Below are 16292 nucleotides of genomic sequence, written 5' to 3' on the forward strand. Positions count from 1 at the left end.
AGAAATCATCAGAAAATGTGTGAAAGGCTGAAGATTTCCTCTGGAGGAAAATAAGCTAAATCACTTTTGGATTCCAGGTAAGTCCTGGTTTTTCTTTTCTATTTGTCTTAATGTTAAATTTCTAAGTGACTGATTTTGTTATATAGAATAAATGAGTAATGAAGTGGTCAGAATAAAGAAAAGAAGCAACAAAACATTCCTGTCTTATGCTTTCAGCCATACTTTAGTCTGGCCCCCAAAGATGGTCATGTAAAATCCACCCATCATAACGGATACAAAAAGAGGACAATGCAACAATTTCCTCTCCATTTTGGAGGCGCACTGTTGGACTTATCCAGCCGTCCGTGTTGTAATGTCCTAAGAAGCAAGCACAGCCTTTCGACACTACCGTTTTTCAACTTATGGACCATTCTTGCTGTTTTGACTTTTCCCTGCTGTGTGCAGTGCCTCATTTTTAAAGTCGGGGTCGTCGGTCCTTGGAATTGTGACCCTGTTTATTCCAAAACATTACCTGCTGTAGCTTCAAAGTTAGCCATTAGTAGAATAAACAACGATGTCACTTTGGACCTGGGCTGTACGATGGACTTTGTGGTTCTCCAAGAACCGTGTGAAACGTCAAAAGCACTGACGACGTTCGTGTATTATGAAAAAGAAGCCGATGCTATAGTCGGACCTGGAAATCCAGGATACTGTAATGCAGCGACGCTCCTGGGCAAGAACTGGGATAAAGCTATTTTTTCATGGGCCTGCATCAACTACGAGCTGGATCGAATTCAGAGCTTCCCAACCTTCGCTCGGATCTTGCCGTCACCTACTCGAGTGCTTTACGCTGTTTTGAAGTATTTCAGCTGGGCCAACATTGGCATCGTGTCCTCCAACGAGGATATATGGGTCGACACTGCTAGCAAACTGGCCAGCTCTCTCAGGAGTCAAGGACTTCCCATAGGCATTGTTGCCTCGATTGGAAATAATGACACAGAGATGGAGAATACGCTGAGAAACATCCAGAACGCTGGGGAAATCAAAGGTAAAGCAATGTCTTTATGGTTAAGGTCAAAGCTTAAATCAGTCCACTTTGGATGCAGATATTAAAAAAGCACACTTTTACTTAAAGATAGAGTTCATAGGCCTACATTACTTATGCCCTTTATGACATCTGACTACATTACCTAGCTATTAATTAAAGTTTATTTTAATAAGCTTTTATCAATTTTTTTTCTGACATAACACCCAAATCAAATGCATTTATCTTACATAGTTATGTCGGCTGAAATATGTTATAACCACACCTTAGGTCAACAAAATCTGACTTTGGTGAACATTACATTTATATAAAGCTGAAACCGATAGAAATAAACCCATAGAAATATCATGGGTGTCACATAGTTCTATGAAGACCAGTATTAATTGTTTAAAGGTGTTTATTTTACACTCTCACTGGGAATATAAGCAACATAAGAAATAATACAGTGAGCACAAACATGATGAACAACACATTATGCTTTTTAACCCTTTAGAGTTATGTAATATAATGTTATGGAACGGCTCTGAGACAATTTATCCTGCTGTCTCATAATTTATAGCAGTTGTTCCCTCACCAGACTCTTGTTTTTCTCTATCCTAAAAGATTAATAAGACAAAAGCCACAGCTTACTGAGAAACCATAAAGCAGAACCTCCTCTGTCCTGGAGGCTTTGGCATGACTTACATCTGATAAACACTCATCTTCATTCATTTTTTAAAACAAGCCACCGTGTCAGTGCACTAATCAGAGCAGAGAGAATAAATAAAGTCTGAAATCTCTCCCCTTTCTGATGTCTGTAGCTTGGCTCTGGTCTGATGAGCTGCCTTAAGATAACTAATTCATATAAATGTATGTGAATTTCTAGACAAAGATGGAGATATGCTACATAAGCCATAATTACCTCTTTTTGGTTCACTGAAAGCTTTTGACAGCCATCTTGAGTACACATAGTGCTTAATAATATTTTTATAAATCATATTTAATCACGTTTGTGAGCATTAAAATCAGTCAACATGTTCTAAGATTGGAGTAGGAGGGGCATACTCTGTCTCTTTTGTCAATCACAGCGAAACTAGCTAATCACGGGCATCCGTGAGCTCATGCAGATCACACTTTCTTCTGAGTGTGTTACTCAGCCCCATAATGCAGCAGGAGCAGCAGTTCAATTCAATTCAATTTATTTTATATAGTGCCTTTTACAATGAACATTGTCTCAAAGCAGCTTTACAAAAGAAGAAAAACAAAGAAAGGGGAGGGGAAAAATGAAAATAAAAAATAAGCATGTGACCCGGCTAGTTGGTGGGAATTGGCTTATTAGGTAGAAAATGGGGAACAAAATAAACAAAAAACAAAACAAAGGTACATAACAGTTTTGAGTGTTTAAAAATAAAGTATAAAGATTAAAGAAAGATTTATTAGGGTTTCTATCTATCTATCTATCTATCTATCTATCTATCTATCTATCTATCTATCTATCTATCTATCTATCTATCTATCTATCCAAATGAAGTGTTAATTTTTGTATGAATTTTTAATGAAGTGTTTTTTTTTTGTATCACTCAGTTATCATCATGTGCATGCATTCGGTGCTGATTGGTGGTGAAAAGCAGCTGAATTTCCTGCTAAAGGCCTATGACATGGGGTTAACAAGTGGCAGCTATGTCTTTATACCTTATGACACTCTACTCTACAGCCTGCCCTACTCCAACATCTCCTATTTTGCAATTCTGAACAACACCAAGCTACGTACAGCATACGACGCTGTGCTCACTGTTACAGTAGCATCAGATCTGATGTCTTTCAACCAGGCCTTTAATAAAGCCAAAGAACAGCAGGAGTTAACTGTTAGTCAGGATGCTCAGCAGGTAAGGAAGAAATAAATTTAGAATGATTTTTTAAATAATCATGATCAGGCTTGTTTGTACATCTCATGCTGGTTTGGAGAACTTTTTCTTAACAATTTTCTTAAAAGGAAAAAAAAGTCATGTCACTTGTCCAAAAACCTCCCATGCATGTGAAATATGAAATTGATCAACTGATCCATAGTTGCCTAGGAAATCTTTTACATGAGATCAAACATGAATATCAGGGCCTTCGGTCCTTGTTGTGGTCCCAAGTATTCAGGCTAAGCCCTAAAATATTGCCCTGAAATACGTCCAGTACTTATTGTACTTAATGTCTAAAAACGTCTTTTACATTTTCCCTATACTATTTCAGGTTTCTCCCCTTTTTGGTACAATCTACAATGGTCTTTATCTCCTTGCCAAAGCCATGCACAACACCAGAAGAGCTGGCCAGTGGTTCTCAGGAACTAACTTGGCCTTCTACACACGAAATCTGACATTTACTGGCTTCAATCAGAACATCCAGATTGACTCCCAGGGTGATGGACAGACCAACTACGTCATCTTAGACACGGATGGCTGGGGGACTGATCTGTACCTGTGCTATTTGGTGGACCTTGGCTCAAACATGGTGCGCTATGCTGGCAGGTCCATCCACTATCCTGGGGGTTCTTCTCCTTCTGCTGACTCCAGCTGTTGGTTCAATCCTAAAACCATCTGCACTGGAGGTGCTAGATCAAATTGGCTGCATATTTCTAAACCAAGAGTTCCCAAACTAGCTTTGATAAATGGCATCTGACCTCGATTGACCTGATTATCTAACCTTTATGTTTTTACCCTAGGTGTGGATGTCATCTACGTCATCATAGTGTTCGCAATTATCTTCATTTTCATTATTGGTGCCATTGGGATAAGCCTGCTTATAAGGTAACTCAAGGCTGTCTTACTTTTTGTGATGGAAATTAGGTGATACGCAGAGGATCAGTCGCTGATTATGTTTCACACGTCTTCTTTGGGCAGGAGGCGAATCCAACAACTCCAACTGGTGAAAGGACCAAACAGGATCTTGCTAACTCTTGAAGATCTTAGTTTCATCAATCCCCAGCTAAGCAAACGAGTACTGTGACTCTTTAAACTGGTTCATTGCATGATTGCTTGGTATATTACTTGATTAAGTGTTAAAAGCTGTTCTTAAAGAGCCACCTGAAATTTGTTGGTTGATGAATTTTTGTTCCTTATTACTGTAAGAAGTTAAAGGTCAGGGAGGGATGTTTTTCTTACAGATGTAGTTACATCAATATTTAGTAGGAAAAAAAGTCATATTACTGAAAATTCCAGTGGAGATGTTGGTGCATACACTGGACTCAAAGTCCCAGAATGCACTACAGCTACATCGCAGTTGTGCCGAGTTGCAGCAGAGACTCAGCTTTGCTAGTTAGCTATTTAAGAGATGATGAGCATGAGGATGTTGATGGCAGTGTGAGCAGGAAAGTTAAAGCTTTAGAAGCTGATCTGTTTAAGTACAGTGTACAGATAAAGACGTGAGAAAGCTGGTCTTTAGTTCTTTAGACTAAACTTGTTGCATTGCTCTCTTTAGGTAGAGATGAAGCAATATGAGCAGGCAGCCAACCAGCATTTTGGATGATATATCAAACAATGAAAAGTGAAAACAGCCCACAATGTTAAAACTCAAAACTTCAGAACAAATGAAGTCATGGGTGTCGCTGAAAATGAAATGCTAATGATAAAGATCGGATACCCATGGTGGATTTTTCCTTTCTTTTGTTTCATGTGCCATGTTAGAAAATCACACTGGAGGAACTTAGTGACTCCAAAAGTGTTGCTGATGAGAAGAGCATGAGGTCGGCTGAACACTCAGTCAATAGTCTGGCAACAGCAACTCATGAGACCTCCAACGTGGCTGTCTACGAGGTACAACTACAATGCTGTAAGGATTTCCTTTGTGGGTTTTCCAACTTTGTAAAAACATTACTAATAAAGATTTTTTAACAGGGTGATTGGGTGTGGCTCAAGAAGTTTGAGAAGGGTCAATTCAAGGAAGTCAAGCAGAGTACCACCAAAATATTTACTAAGGTATCTGCAACAATGTTAGTTAAAATGCTAATCCTAATCACTAAGCTTTTAAATCTATATTTTTATTTGTCTCTTCTTTAGATGAAGGACCTCAGGAATGAGAATGTTAACCCATTTCTTGGGTTCTTCTGTGACTGTGGCATGTTTGCTGTGGTCACTGAACACTGCTCAAGAGGAAGCTTACAGGACCTACTGCGCAACGATGATGTTAAACTAGACTGGATGTTTAAGTCATCTTTGCTTCTGGACCTCATCAAGGTACCTTCTACCCTCAACTTTTCAATGAAAAAATGTGTACCAGAGAATTGGATCTTATGTTTGGTTTAATCCAGATGATGTTTAATGGGAAAAAATGTCTAAGGATTTTGTCCTGTTTCGAACAGGGAATGAAATACCTTCACCATCGAGAATTCCCTCATGGCCGACTAAAGTCACGTAACTGTGTGGTGGATGGACGATTTGTGCTCAAAATCACAGATTATGGTTTCAATGAGCTTCTCGAATCTCAGAAAGCTCCAAAGGAGGAACATTCCCCAGAAGGTATGATCCTGCTCTAGTTCCTACAAATAAAGTTTACCCAGTATCCGAAAAACCATCACATGGCCACAAGCATGGGTTCATCCCTTCCCTTGTTCCTCAGATCTCTTCTGGACAGCTCCTGAACTTCTCAGAGACCCTGAAAGCCCAAGAAAAGGGACTTTTAAAGGTGATGTATATAGCTTTGCCATCATACTCCAAGAGGTGGTCGTTCGTGGTGCTCCATACTGCATGCTTGGGCTACCTCCTGAAGGTAAGTTGAATGAACACATCGCCAATTCAAATGAAACCTTCTAAACATTTCCATTGTGAGAACACATTTTTGTTGATGTTTTGGTCATTATTTTGTGTTGATGAACTTGGTTTGGTGTTGCCTGATTGTATTTTGGGTTTGCAGACTTTCTTTGGTGGTCAGTTGGTAACATCTTGCATGTCTTGGCCACCATAATAAGAAGTTTAAAATTGTATCTTGTACTATCTACAGAGATCATCAGGAAGGTGAAGAAACCTCCCCCTATGTGCAGACCTACAGTTGCTCCAGACCAGGCTCCACTAGAGTGCATCCAACTGATGAAACAATGTTGGAGTGAACAGCCTGACAGGAGACCTGCCTTTGATGAAATATTTGATCAGGTAGATTGCCAGAGCTGCATTTTTTACTTCCAATTAGTTTATTAAGCTAGTGTACTTCCTACAAGTGTAAGCAGTCTGGGCTTCACGAGTGCAGTGTCAGAGGATATAAGCGATTTAACAGCCAATCTGGACATCTGCCAGATTATGTGGGAAAAGCTGAGCTGCTGTATTCTCCTCTTAGCACATTGACCTATTGTGTAGTTGGCCATTTGAATCTGTTCATGTGCGTTAGAGGAAGGGATTATCAATGGACAAACATTTAAAGAAATATAGCTTTCAAATGAATAATTCACAAAATGTGATATACTTTATCCCTCAGTGGCATATTTTGACTTTAATATTCATTCATATTCAATATAATATTTCCGTACCTCTTTTACAGTTCAAGCTTATAAACAAAGGCAAGAAAACCAACATCATAGACTCAATGTTGCGCATGCTGGAACAGTACTCCTCGAACCTTGAAGATCTAATTAGAGAAAGGACAGAGGAGTTGGAGGTAGAGAAACAGCGGACAGAGAAACTCCTGGCTGAAATGCTCCCGCCGTAAGAATGTATTAAATACATTTAAGATGTGATGTTCTAATAAAAAGATACGCACTTCATTTTATAGCAGTTTCTATTTTACCCCTCCTGAACACCAGGGACGTGAGATTTACCTGCATAACTTCTGCATGCAAACTGAGACCCTTCAAGAAAGTCAGAACTTTTTCATATGAGTAAAGCTTATTGCCCCAGAACACTTGCTTTTACAGTTTCCCTTCCAAGGCATCACAAGTCGAACCATTACCTTTGGGCTCTTTTTAGCAGCAAGAGATATGTTCTGCTCTGCCCTGATTCTGATACCAAGGATATTCCCGTACTTGATGACTGGCTTTTAAGTGCAGGTCACTGTTATCCTATTCGTACCCATTGATTGTTGATGGCAGGCAATATCGGTAGGCCACTTCTCTGGCTACAATGACAAGCTTTTCAGAAGCATATTATCAACCTGTGGATGTACATTAAGTACTCCATCTTATATGGATTTCCAAGACTTTTCTGAAGAAAGGGATCTACTAAGGATTCAGATTGATAGTAACCACTGATGCTTCTGTTCCTGGTTGTGTTCCTGGTTCACAGTGTTTGTGAGATTAGAACACAACAACCAGGTGAAATTGTTGATGGTTAATCTGATCTTCAGCTTGTACTACTGCTCCAGAGATGTTGAATTTTCTTTTACTTGACCAAAGTCAGATATTAATCATTAATACTGCACAAGGTTGCATAACTGCCTCTGTATTTCTACTTGTGTGGTGCTACAAGTAGACCTACTTATCTCACGACAAGCATCTTATCAGGGTATTGATTCAGGCATACTTGACAATTAAGGCATACTTGCCTATTGCCAGAGCAAGGTACCCACTAGGAGAAAATGCAGTGGCCCAAAACTGACCTCACCATATACTATGCACCTTTTCTTTTCTACTACACAGAGTACGTAGTACTGCTTGTGGCCCAAAGATAGCAAAGAATACCTGTACTATTGTACTACTGCTTCGGAGAAGTTGTCAGATTTTCTTTCACTTGACCATATTAATAATTAATACTGTACAAGGTGGCAAAATTGCCTCTGCATTGCCCAGAAGTGCCACATGTGGACCTACCTACCTCCCAACAAACATCCTATTAGGGTAATGATTCAGGCATACTTGCCTACTGCCAGAGCAAGATGCCCACTGGGAGAAAATGCATTGGTTTCCTTCGCATGGTATTGCATACAGTACCACAGTGATTCTCACCACCCCTGGCAGTTAAGAGGGGCAAAATAGAATGCTAGCAACACATCTAACTACGGTTCTAGGAAACTTAGATACCAGAGTTGCCCATCATTCTGAGTTAGTGCTGACCAATTGAGAACCCACGGAGGTTCCCAGAACAAACGGCTGTTTGTCCATAATATTTAAAACAAATACTGCACCATTTTGTGTCACTTTCTGACTTTTTTTGGACAAGAAGGTATACAGGTCTTTCTCACCATACCTCACAGGAGTAGAGTTCACAGAACCACAGTTACATGTACAGTATAACATTCTCTTGAGTGTGGTTTAGAAGAAATTTACCTATTTTATTGAATCCACCCAGTGGTTTGCTTTAAATTTTTCTGAAACCACATGTTCCAGTCTTATTGAAGAGCCTGACATCTTTCAGATCTGTGGCTGAGGCGTTGAAAACAGGTGCCTCTGTGGAGCCAGAGTACTTTGACCAGGTTACCATCTACTTCAGTGACATTGTGGGCTTCACAACAATCTCCTCACTCAGCGATCCAATCGAGGTTGTGGATCTGCTCAATGACCTTTACACACTATTCGACGCAGTGTTGTGTAACCATGATGTATACAAGGTAAGATCCGTATGGATGTATTCACTAAATGGATTAGTGGACTATTTGTTTATTTAACTGTCATGTTTGCATTCTCACAAAAATATCCTGTACCTATGAGGTGGTAACTGAAACAGAATTGCAGATTCTATATACTAAACTAGCTAGAGAATTAAGCTAGTTAAAAAAATTCCAATCCAAGGACGTTTGCAGTACTCTAGCTTAGTTAGCAATGTGCTAAAGTTACTTAAAGTAAACTTTTATATTTGCACAAGCAATATCACTAAACTTAGGCAGAATCTAACATTTGTCTATGTCTCCAATGTGTAATAAATCCATAGAATATAGGTGTAGTACAGCGTAACAGCACAGCAGATGTTCCTAGCCTATTTTCCTCAGTTTCTTCCCCCAGATGTCTGAACAAATGATGTAAATTGCATATTCAGAGGCTCTGAAATCTATTCATCCCAGCAACCTAGAAAACAATGCTTTTCCTGGTAGGTGGAAACCATTGGAGATGCCTACATGGTGGCGTCGGGACTTCCGAAGAGGAATGGAAATAAGCATGCAGCTGAGATTGCCAACATGTCCCTGAACATCTTGAGCTCTGTGGGATCTTTTAAAATGCGTCACATGCCAGAGGTCCCAGTCAGGATAAGAATAGGCATTCACTCAGGTAGGCGACTTCTGTTACAACCTGAATGTTTAAAGCTATTTAGTTTATTGGACTATAGTGTAACAATATTTTCTTGAATCCTATACACTCATATTGGATGTGCTGTGGCCTGCAGAAGCATTAATAATAATAATAATAATAATAATAATAATAATAATAATAATAATAAATAATGTTTAACGTTATAATTCTATACAAATGAAGCCATCTTAAACACGCTAAAATAATCACCTTCAAGATAAAAAAATGTATTTGACAGCAATTATCTATTTATAGAACCATTCTTGCCCCAGTGGCTTTCACATTAATTCACACCTCCTAACTTGCCCAACTAACAAGTTTCATGGTGCCAAAGAACATAGATACAGAAATAATAGATAAATGCAGGCAAGTTAAAGACATGTTAATAGGATGCTCTTTATGAACAGTTCTTGGTTTGGCACAGGACAGTCTGTATGATTACAGGAGCTGCTTTTAGGTACAAATCTAAGAGTAGGATTTGGAATTTAGCAGTAAACCAGAGAAACAAACCGAAGAACATTTAAAAGCGAGAAAATAACAGCCACCTAAAGTGTACAATCTTCTCTCTATAGGGTCATGTGTTGCTGGAGTTGTGGGTCTAACAATGCCTAGATACTGCCTTTTTGGTGATACAGTCAACACCGCCTCTCGTATGGAATCTACGGGACTGCGTAAGTAATGTTTTTTCTAGAAGATTTTTGTTTTCTGTTTTCTTATTGTGGGTTTAAATACAAACTAGATACCAAGAAAGAAATAAAACCTTTCTTTACCGAATTACTGTTACTGTAGCCAGAAGTATTTTATTCTTCTTGTAACACAGCTATTTAGATTATTTGAATTTATTAAAAGATGATACCGCAAACATTTTATTTATCTCATCTATTTGCCTTAAACATTTTATTTAACACATCTTTTTATCTTAAACATTCAAGAGTGCAGTTATCATTGGCTGTGATTTGCGACAGAGTAACATGAGTGTAAACTTATGATCCCTTCTTCCTTTTCATCTTCATTTGACAATTCCTGAAAAGTATCACTCACCATGTCCTCAGAAGATAAAATGGGTAATGGTGTCTCAATAATTAAAATGTTTTATTACTGATTTCGAGAGGTTGTGAGTTCAAATCCTAGCACTTCCAAGCTGCCACTGCTGGGTCCTTGAGCAAGTCTCGTGGCCTTCAGTTGCTCAGTTGTATAAATGAGATAAATGTAAGTAACTCTGGATGAAAGCATCTGCCAAATGCTGTAAATGTCAATAATATCTCTAACTCTGCTGTAGTGAAATGTGAAACACAGTGAAACATCTCAGTGCGGCTATAGGAACTCCTAGAAGACCGCTTGACCAGATCAGATTAGTGGACCAGTATTAGCTGTTGTGTAATTAATTTTGTAGAACATCTGTGAGACACGTTCTGTTTATCACTCACGTTATAGCAGCTAACAGTCTTTCTGTCAACCTTTGACCCCTCTTTTCTCTTAAAAGCACACAACTGTTCATGTTTCTCTTCTGTCCTGGAACAATTACTGAAAATTACACAGTTCTAACACTGGAGACTACTTCCATAAATGTTAAATAAATAAAAAAAATTAAATTATGGATTTTATGGATTACAGAAAATCACTGATTTTACATTGATTTTGCCTCCTGGTGGTCCAGAGGCAGGATCCCATGCTCTCATTGCTGTGGCCCGGGTTCGATTCCTGGGCAGGGTGCCACCCCAGCCACTGAAGACATAATTCTCAGTGCCGGTCCAAAGCCCAGATAAAAATGGGAGGGTTGAGAAAAGAAAGGCATCCGGTGTAACACCTGTGCCAAATCATGCAGATCGAATGATCCGCTACAAACAGCGGACCCTGCCATTGCATCGGACGAACACTATGATAAAAATATAATGGATATACAAATGTATACTTTTTATTTACATAACCTGTTTTAATCTGTTTATTAATAGTCTTATGTTCAAGTATCCGCCTATACTATAATAAAAATCTAAAAAAAAAAAAAAAATTAACTGGAACAATGTTTAATTAGTGTTTATTATTTTGAACTGATTTATTAAATACAGGTGAAGAACAACAACAGAAACACGAGAAACTAAAGATTATTGCAGACACTAGCTCTCAAAAAGCAAAACTCTTTTAGTAATAAAAAATAAATAAATACTACTATTACTACTACTACTACTACTACTAATAATAATAAAACAGGTCAATTTGATCAGTTTGCTGTGGTATATGATGATGGTGATGATGATGATGATGTTAATGATGATGATGATGATATTGTATAGCCATTTCTTTCATCTCTTAACTCTCAGGATTTCTCATTTTCCTGCAGCTTATAGAATTCATGTGAACATAAGCACTGTGAAGATTCTCCAATCACTGAATGAGGGCTACCAGATAGAAGTCAGAGGAAAGACCGAGCTAAAGGTACAAACCCCTTTCATTCAGTTTACTTACATCGTGTGAATTCATCTTCCTCTGCAACATTCTCACTATAGTGTAATGCAGCAACAATATTCTCCTTTTCTATATATGCTCTTGTTTGGAAAAGTTGACCAGCATATAAATTCAAGAACATATATCATGAATATAGAATGTAAAATAAAGAAAAGCTCCGATTTATTTTATTTTTTTATCCTTCAGTCTTTGTTATTCTCTTTTTTTACACCATAAGTAGAGACATGACAATAAAGAATCAATCACACAAACAATCAATCTACAGTGTATTCAAAATGTGTGATTAGACCTTTTCCCCTGTTGAATCTTGTTGGATTTGATGTGTGATGTGTGATCAGGGTAAAGGAGTTGAAGAAACATACTGGCTTGTTGGGAAGACGAACTTTACAAAGCCTTTACCGAAGCCTCCTGAGATCAAAGCAGGGTAAGACGATGTATTGTCTTAATTACCTCAAATAAACACCATTATGACTTTAACACTTTATATTTATAAGTATGGTATAAATGTGTACTGGATAAAACACTACACTGTTATCATTAATGAAATGGAATTGAATTGATTATTTTTATCTTTACTTGAAATTGTTGGATGGTAAAATGTTGTGTATCAGGGACAACCACGGCTTGAGTGCCGAAGACATTGCTGCGTACAAGAAAAAGAAAGCTGAGAAAAAGGCTTGAGGCTCTGAGTCAGAAAGCAAGGAGGTAGTGCCTCGCGTGCCGTGCTGTATCGTGACGTGTGGTGTTAAAGGCGACGTGATTTGTTTCGTGAAATCTTTGTTGGCCTCAGCATCGTCCGTGTTTTATCAGTATATGTGATTTAGTTTGGTTTCTTTTCAGTAGAGTGCATGCACAGTGTTACTGATGTGTGATGTGAGGTGAAGTGTGAAAGTTTGCATTGCCTAATAAAATCCTTGTAGGGTAAATTACAGATGACATTTTTAATAAAAAAATAATAATATTCTATTTAAAATATTATTTAAAAATATTGTTTATTAATATTATTAATATTTTATTTTTTATTTTTATTTTATTTATTTTTTTAAAAAAGTTTAAATGGTATTGTTTATTGCGAAATACTTTTTTCAGCTGTTCAACAATTCAGCTCAGTTGAGGTGAAAGACGTTTTTCTGGATTTCCCTTAACTTTTAATTTTTATCTTTTAAGTCATTAAACACCTTAAATTAAAAATATTGAATGGGGATATCAATTTTGCACTTAGATTTTATAAACTGAGACCCAGCTAATTACATAACCCTTAACTAAGCTTATAATACTGTGTTGTAGATAAACTGTAAAAAATACAGGTAGAATTCTTTCACCCACAACCAAGGGGCTGCAAACTTTTGCACTCCAGAGTTTTCTTCATATGTCATCAGTCGATATAGTTGCAGATATTTGTTCTGAATAAAACTGAAGCTTTTTTGAAAGCTCTGATTCTTCCATGTGATATTCCCATTTTAGGGATAACTGGCAGGACATGGTGACGGAAGAGATCAAGGTGATTTTCCGGAAAGCAAACAGACAAGTGGACAAGCTGAAAATCTGAAAGCGAAGTTGGAAGACACGGGGGGAAAAAAAAGACAAAGACGAAGGAGCGAGAGTATATAGGATGGATGGAAAAGAACTATAGGAGTGTGTGAGTGTGTATCCGTCTGTGATTGCTGCAGCTTACAGAGACTTCTTTAATAGGATTGACCCTCGTCTGTCTAATCTGCCTCTGGCCAGCACAGCAAAAAGAAGAGCATGCTAATGAAATGAGAGATGAGAGAAACAAGGGATCACAGAGAGTGTGTTCTTGCTCTGGATGAACTGCAGGCACCGGCCGTTGGCTTTGGCCACCAAGTGGCTCTTTTCTCATATTCACTCAGGTTTTTGTCCATCGTCATCAAGATCTCACAGATAGTCATGCTAATGAATTAATATCACTGTAAATTGTTGTGTGTGTGTGTGTGTGTGTCTGTGTGTGTATGTGCATTGTCCCATAAATTGATAAAGATGATGTCTGGGTAACCAAATTGGCTAAAAGTTTACCATCTTCATCTAGCGTTTAATCTTTTATTGATAAATTATGGAAAAATTGTTTAATATTCACAATAACAAAGAAGACAAAAAAAAATAAATCAAACCAAATCACTAGAAAGCAGAACCCATGGTGTAAAAACACAGGGCTTTACATGGGACAAAGACGAGCAAATGAAGCATCTGGGACAACAGATGGTTGTGGGTTTTTTTGTTTTTTTCTTTTTTAAATCCTTATGCATATGAGGCAAGATCTTACCATTGTAATTCATTTGTTTATGTTCTGTTCATTCTGTCTAAAGGTTTTCTTTGTAATCCCATTACCCAACATTACATTTGTACATACTCATATATATTTATAAAAATAAAGTCGTTTTAGTTGCTTGGCCTATTAAATCTTATTAAAGATATTAAATACAATAAAATACATTAAAAAAAAAATATATATATATATATATATATATATATATATATATACCGATCAGCCACAACATTATGACCACCTGCCTATTACTGTGTTGGTCCCCATTTTGCTGCCAAAACAGCCCTGATTCATCATACACAGCAATTTAAGCAACAGTAGCTCGTCTGTTGGATCAGACAACACGTGCCAACCTTCGCTCCCCACGTGTATCAATGAGTATTTGCTGCCCATGACCCTGTTACTCCTTCCTCGGACCACCTTTGATAGATACTGACCACTGCCAACCGGAAACACCCCATAAGAGTTGCAGTTTTGGAGATGCTCTGATCCGGTCGTCTAGCCATCACAATTTGGTCCTTCATCAAATTCACTGAAATCCTTACACTTGCTCATTGTCCGTGCTTCTAACACATCAACTTTGATGAAAAGAAGCAAAAGAAAGACTGGAGGAAAAAAGAAGGTAAAGAAATGTTTTGGGGTCATTTATTAGGGTGATTTTTCAAAATTTAACTAACAATGTGGCATGTAAACATCCAAAATATATCACAAAATAATGCATTATATCAATTATTTATTAAGTTGCGAGGTTTTTGTTAAGAGATTAATATTTGAGAAAAGCCTCAACTCAAGTGTATATATTCTATATCTATATATGTCTATGTATATCTATCTATGTATCTATCTGTGTGTCTGTGTGTACAGATAATTTATTAACTATAGCAATCTACTATTGAATAAATGAACAACAAATTGAATATTACAATATATTTTATTTATGTTTAAGACAATATATTACAATATAGTATATTTCCATCATGGTAAATTCAGCACAAATGCTATAGAGACAAAGGAATTTAATAAATAAAATATAAAATAAAATAAAAAATACACATCATATAGTTACCTGATTACTAAAATATTTACAGGTAAACACTGACATCGGCTTCATACCCTATATTATTTCATTTATGAACATTTCTACTGCACTCATGTGGCTGCGTCTGGTATCACAATGTCTTTAAGAAGCCATGAGGAAGTCCTGAACTGCAAGTTTAAGTTCTGTGTCATTATTCCTGCTTGATATCCCATTATTTTTGACTTCTTGACATTATTTCAAGATATTATGTCATAAATTTGACTTGATTTCTCATTGTTTCAAGAGCGTGTGTGGTTATTAAACTGATATTTTAGCTTTATTTCAAGATATTGTAATCTAAAGATTAGACTGATTTATTAAAGAAACATATTTCAATATATATATATATATATATATATATATATATATATATATATATACATTGAAATATGTTTCTTTAATAAATCAGTCTAATTTTTAGATTATACACATTTAAGATAATGATACTATACCTTGAAATAACACGATCTTACATATAAATAAATAAATAAATAAATAAATAAACAACTAAGTAAACAAACAAATAAAATTAAAAAGTACATAAATAAATGTCAAATGCATAATAACATCATATATTTTAATAATAATAATAATAAGAAGAAGAAGAAGAAGAAGAAGAAGAAGAAGAAGAAGAAGATTTCGTACTTGTGATGTTCATAGCCCACCACCAGGGGACACCTTCTTCAACAATGCTCTTGTTCACCCATACTTCTGCATGTAACAACATGCAAACTTTTTAGGCTTCGAAATCTGATTGTATTTTGTCCTTGCCTTCATTAACAACGTATATCCATTTTCAGTAATTATATTAGTATATAGTATCATCTATTTCTTGTTGTTGTTATGGTTCTTCTTATGGTACTCATTCAAAGTCTTGTTAACCAGGCCCTCCAGCAGGACCCTGAACTCCACTTTCTTGTTCAATTCCTGTCTTTCAGAACTCACTAATAATCTCAACTTCTCTCTGCCTCTGAATGAAAGTGAATGATTTCGTGTGCATGTTCATGGCCCTCATGCTAGTCTAGACTTTGGGAAAGCCTGCATCTTTGGTCTGGTGGAGAGGTGAGAGATAAGCACAGTCTTCCATAGGCACAAGATAACACCCCATTGTCTGAATACACATTCCAGCCATGATAGGAATGTGACCCATCGAAGATAGGGATCAGCTCATCTAGAGATGACTGAACAAAATGAAAAGATTATAGGAGGCCCTTTTTAGGACTTGTGTCCTGTACTATATGCCTTATACATTTAATGTACTACTTCTGGCTCCTTA

At 37.0% G+C, this 16292-nt stretch overlaps 1 protein-coding gene across 1 annotated transcript; it reads left to right on the forward strand.

The window, feature by feature from the left end:
• Positions 1-288: 288 nt before the first annotated feature.
• Positions 289-14046, forward strand: gucy2f (guanylate cyclase 2F, retinal). The gene is made up of 18 exons (XM_058413110.1): positions 289-1027; positions 2588-2889; positions 3242-3596; positions 3711-3795; positions 3889-3985; positions 4672-4800; positions 4882-4962; positions 5044-5220; positions 5346-5502; positions 5603-5752; positions 5984-6132; positions 6515-6678; positions 8323-8515; positions 8996-9170; positions 9764-9862; positions 11530-11624; positions 11993-12078; positions 13119-14046. The coding sequence occupies exons 1-18, from the start codon at positions 289-291 to the stop codon at positions 13201-13203; spliced, it is 3318 nt and encodes a 1105-aa protein (XP_058269093.1). The 3' UTR covers positions 13204-14046.
• The last annotated feature ends 2246 nt before the right edge of the window (positions 14047-16292 follow it).

The sequence above is a fragment of the Hemibagrus wyckioides genome, linkage group LG17 (genome assembly GCF_019097595.1).
Source record: "Hemibagrus wyckioides isolate EC202008001 linkage group LG17, SWU_Hwy_1.0, whole genome shotgun sequence".
Lineage (NCBI taxonomy): Eukaryota > Metazoa > Chordata > Actinopteri > Siluriformes > Bagridae > Hemibagrus > Hemibagrus wyckioides.

Bases quoted from the DNA above. Each gene is read 5' to 3' on its own strand.
- gucy2f (XM_058413110.1), top strand. From the start codon at position 289: ATGCAACAATTTCCTCTCCATTTTGGAGGCGCACTGTTGGACTTATCC. The intron at 2,890-3,241 runs GTAAGGAAGAAA...ATACTATTTCAG, and splicing joins TTAGTCAGGATGCTCAGCAG to GTTTCTCCCCTTTTTGGTAC. The intron at 11,625-11,992 runs GTACAAACCCCT...ATGTGTGATCAG, and splicing joins GAGGAAAGACCGAGCTAAAG to GGTAAAGGAGTTGAAGAAAC.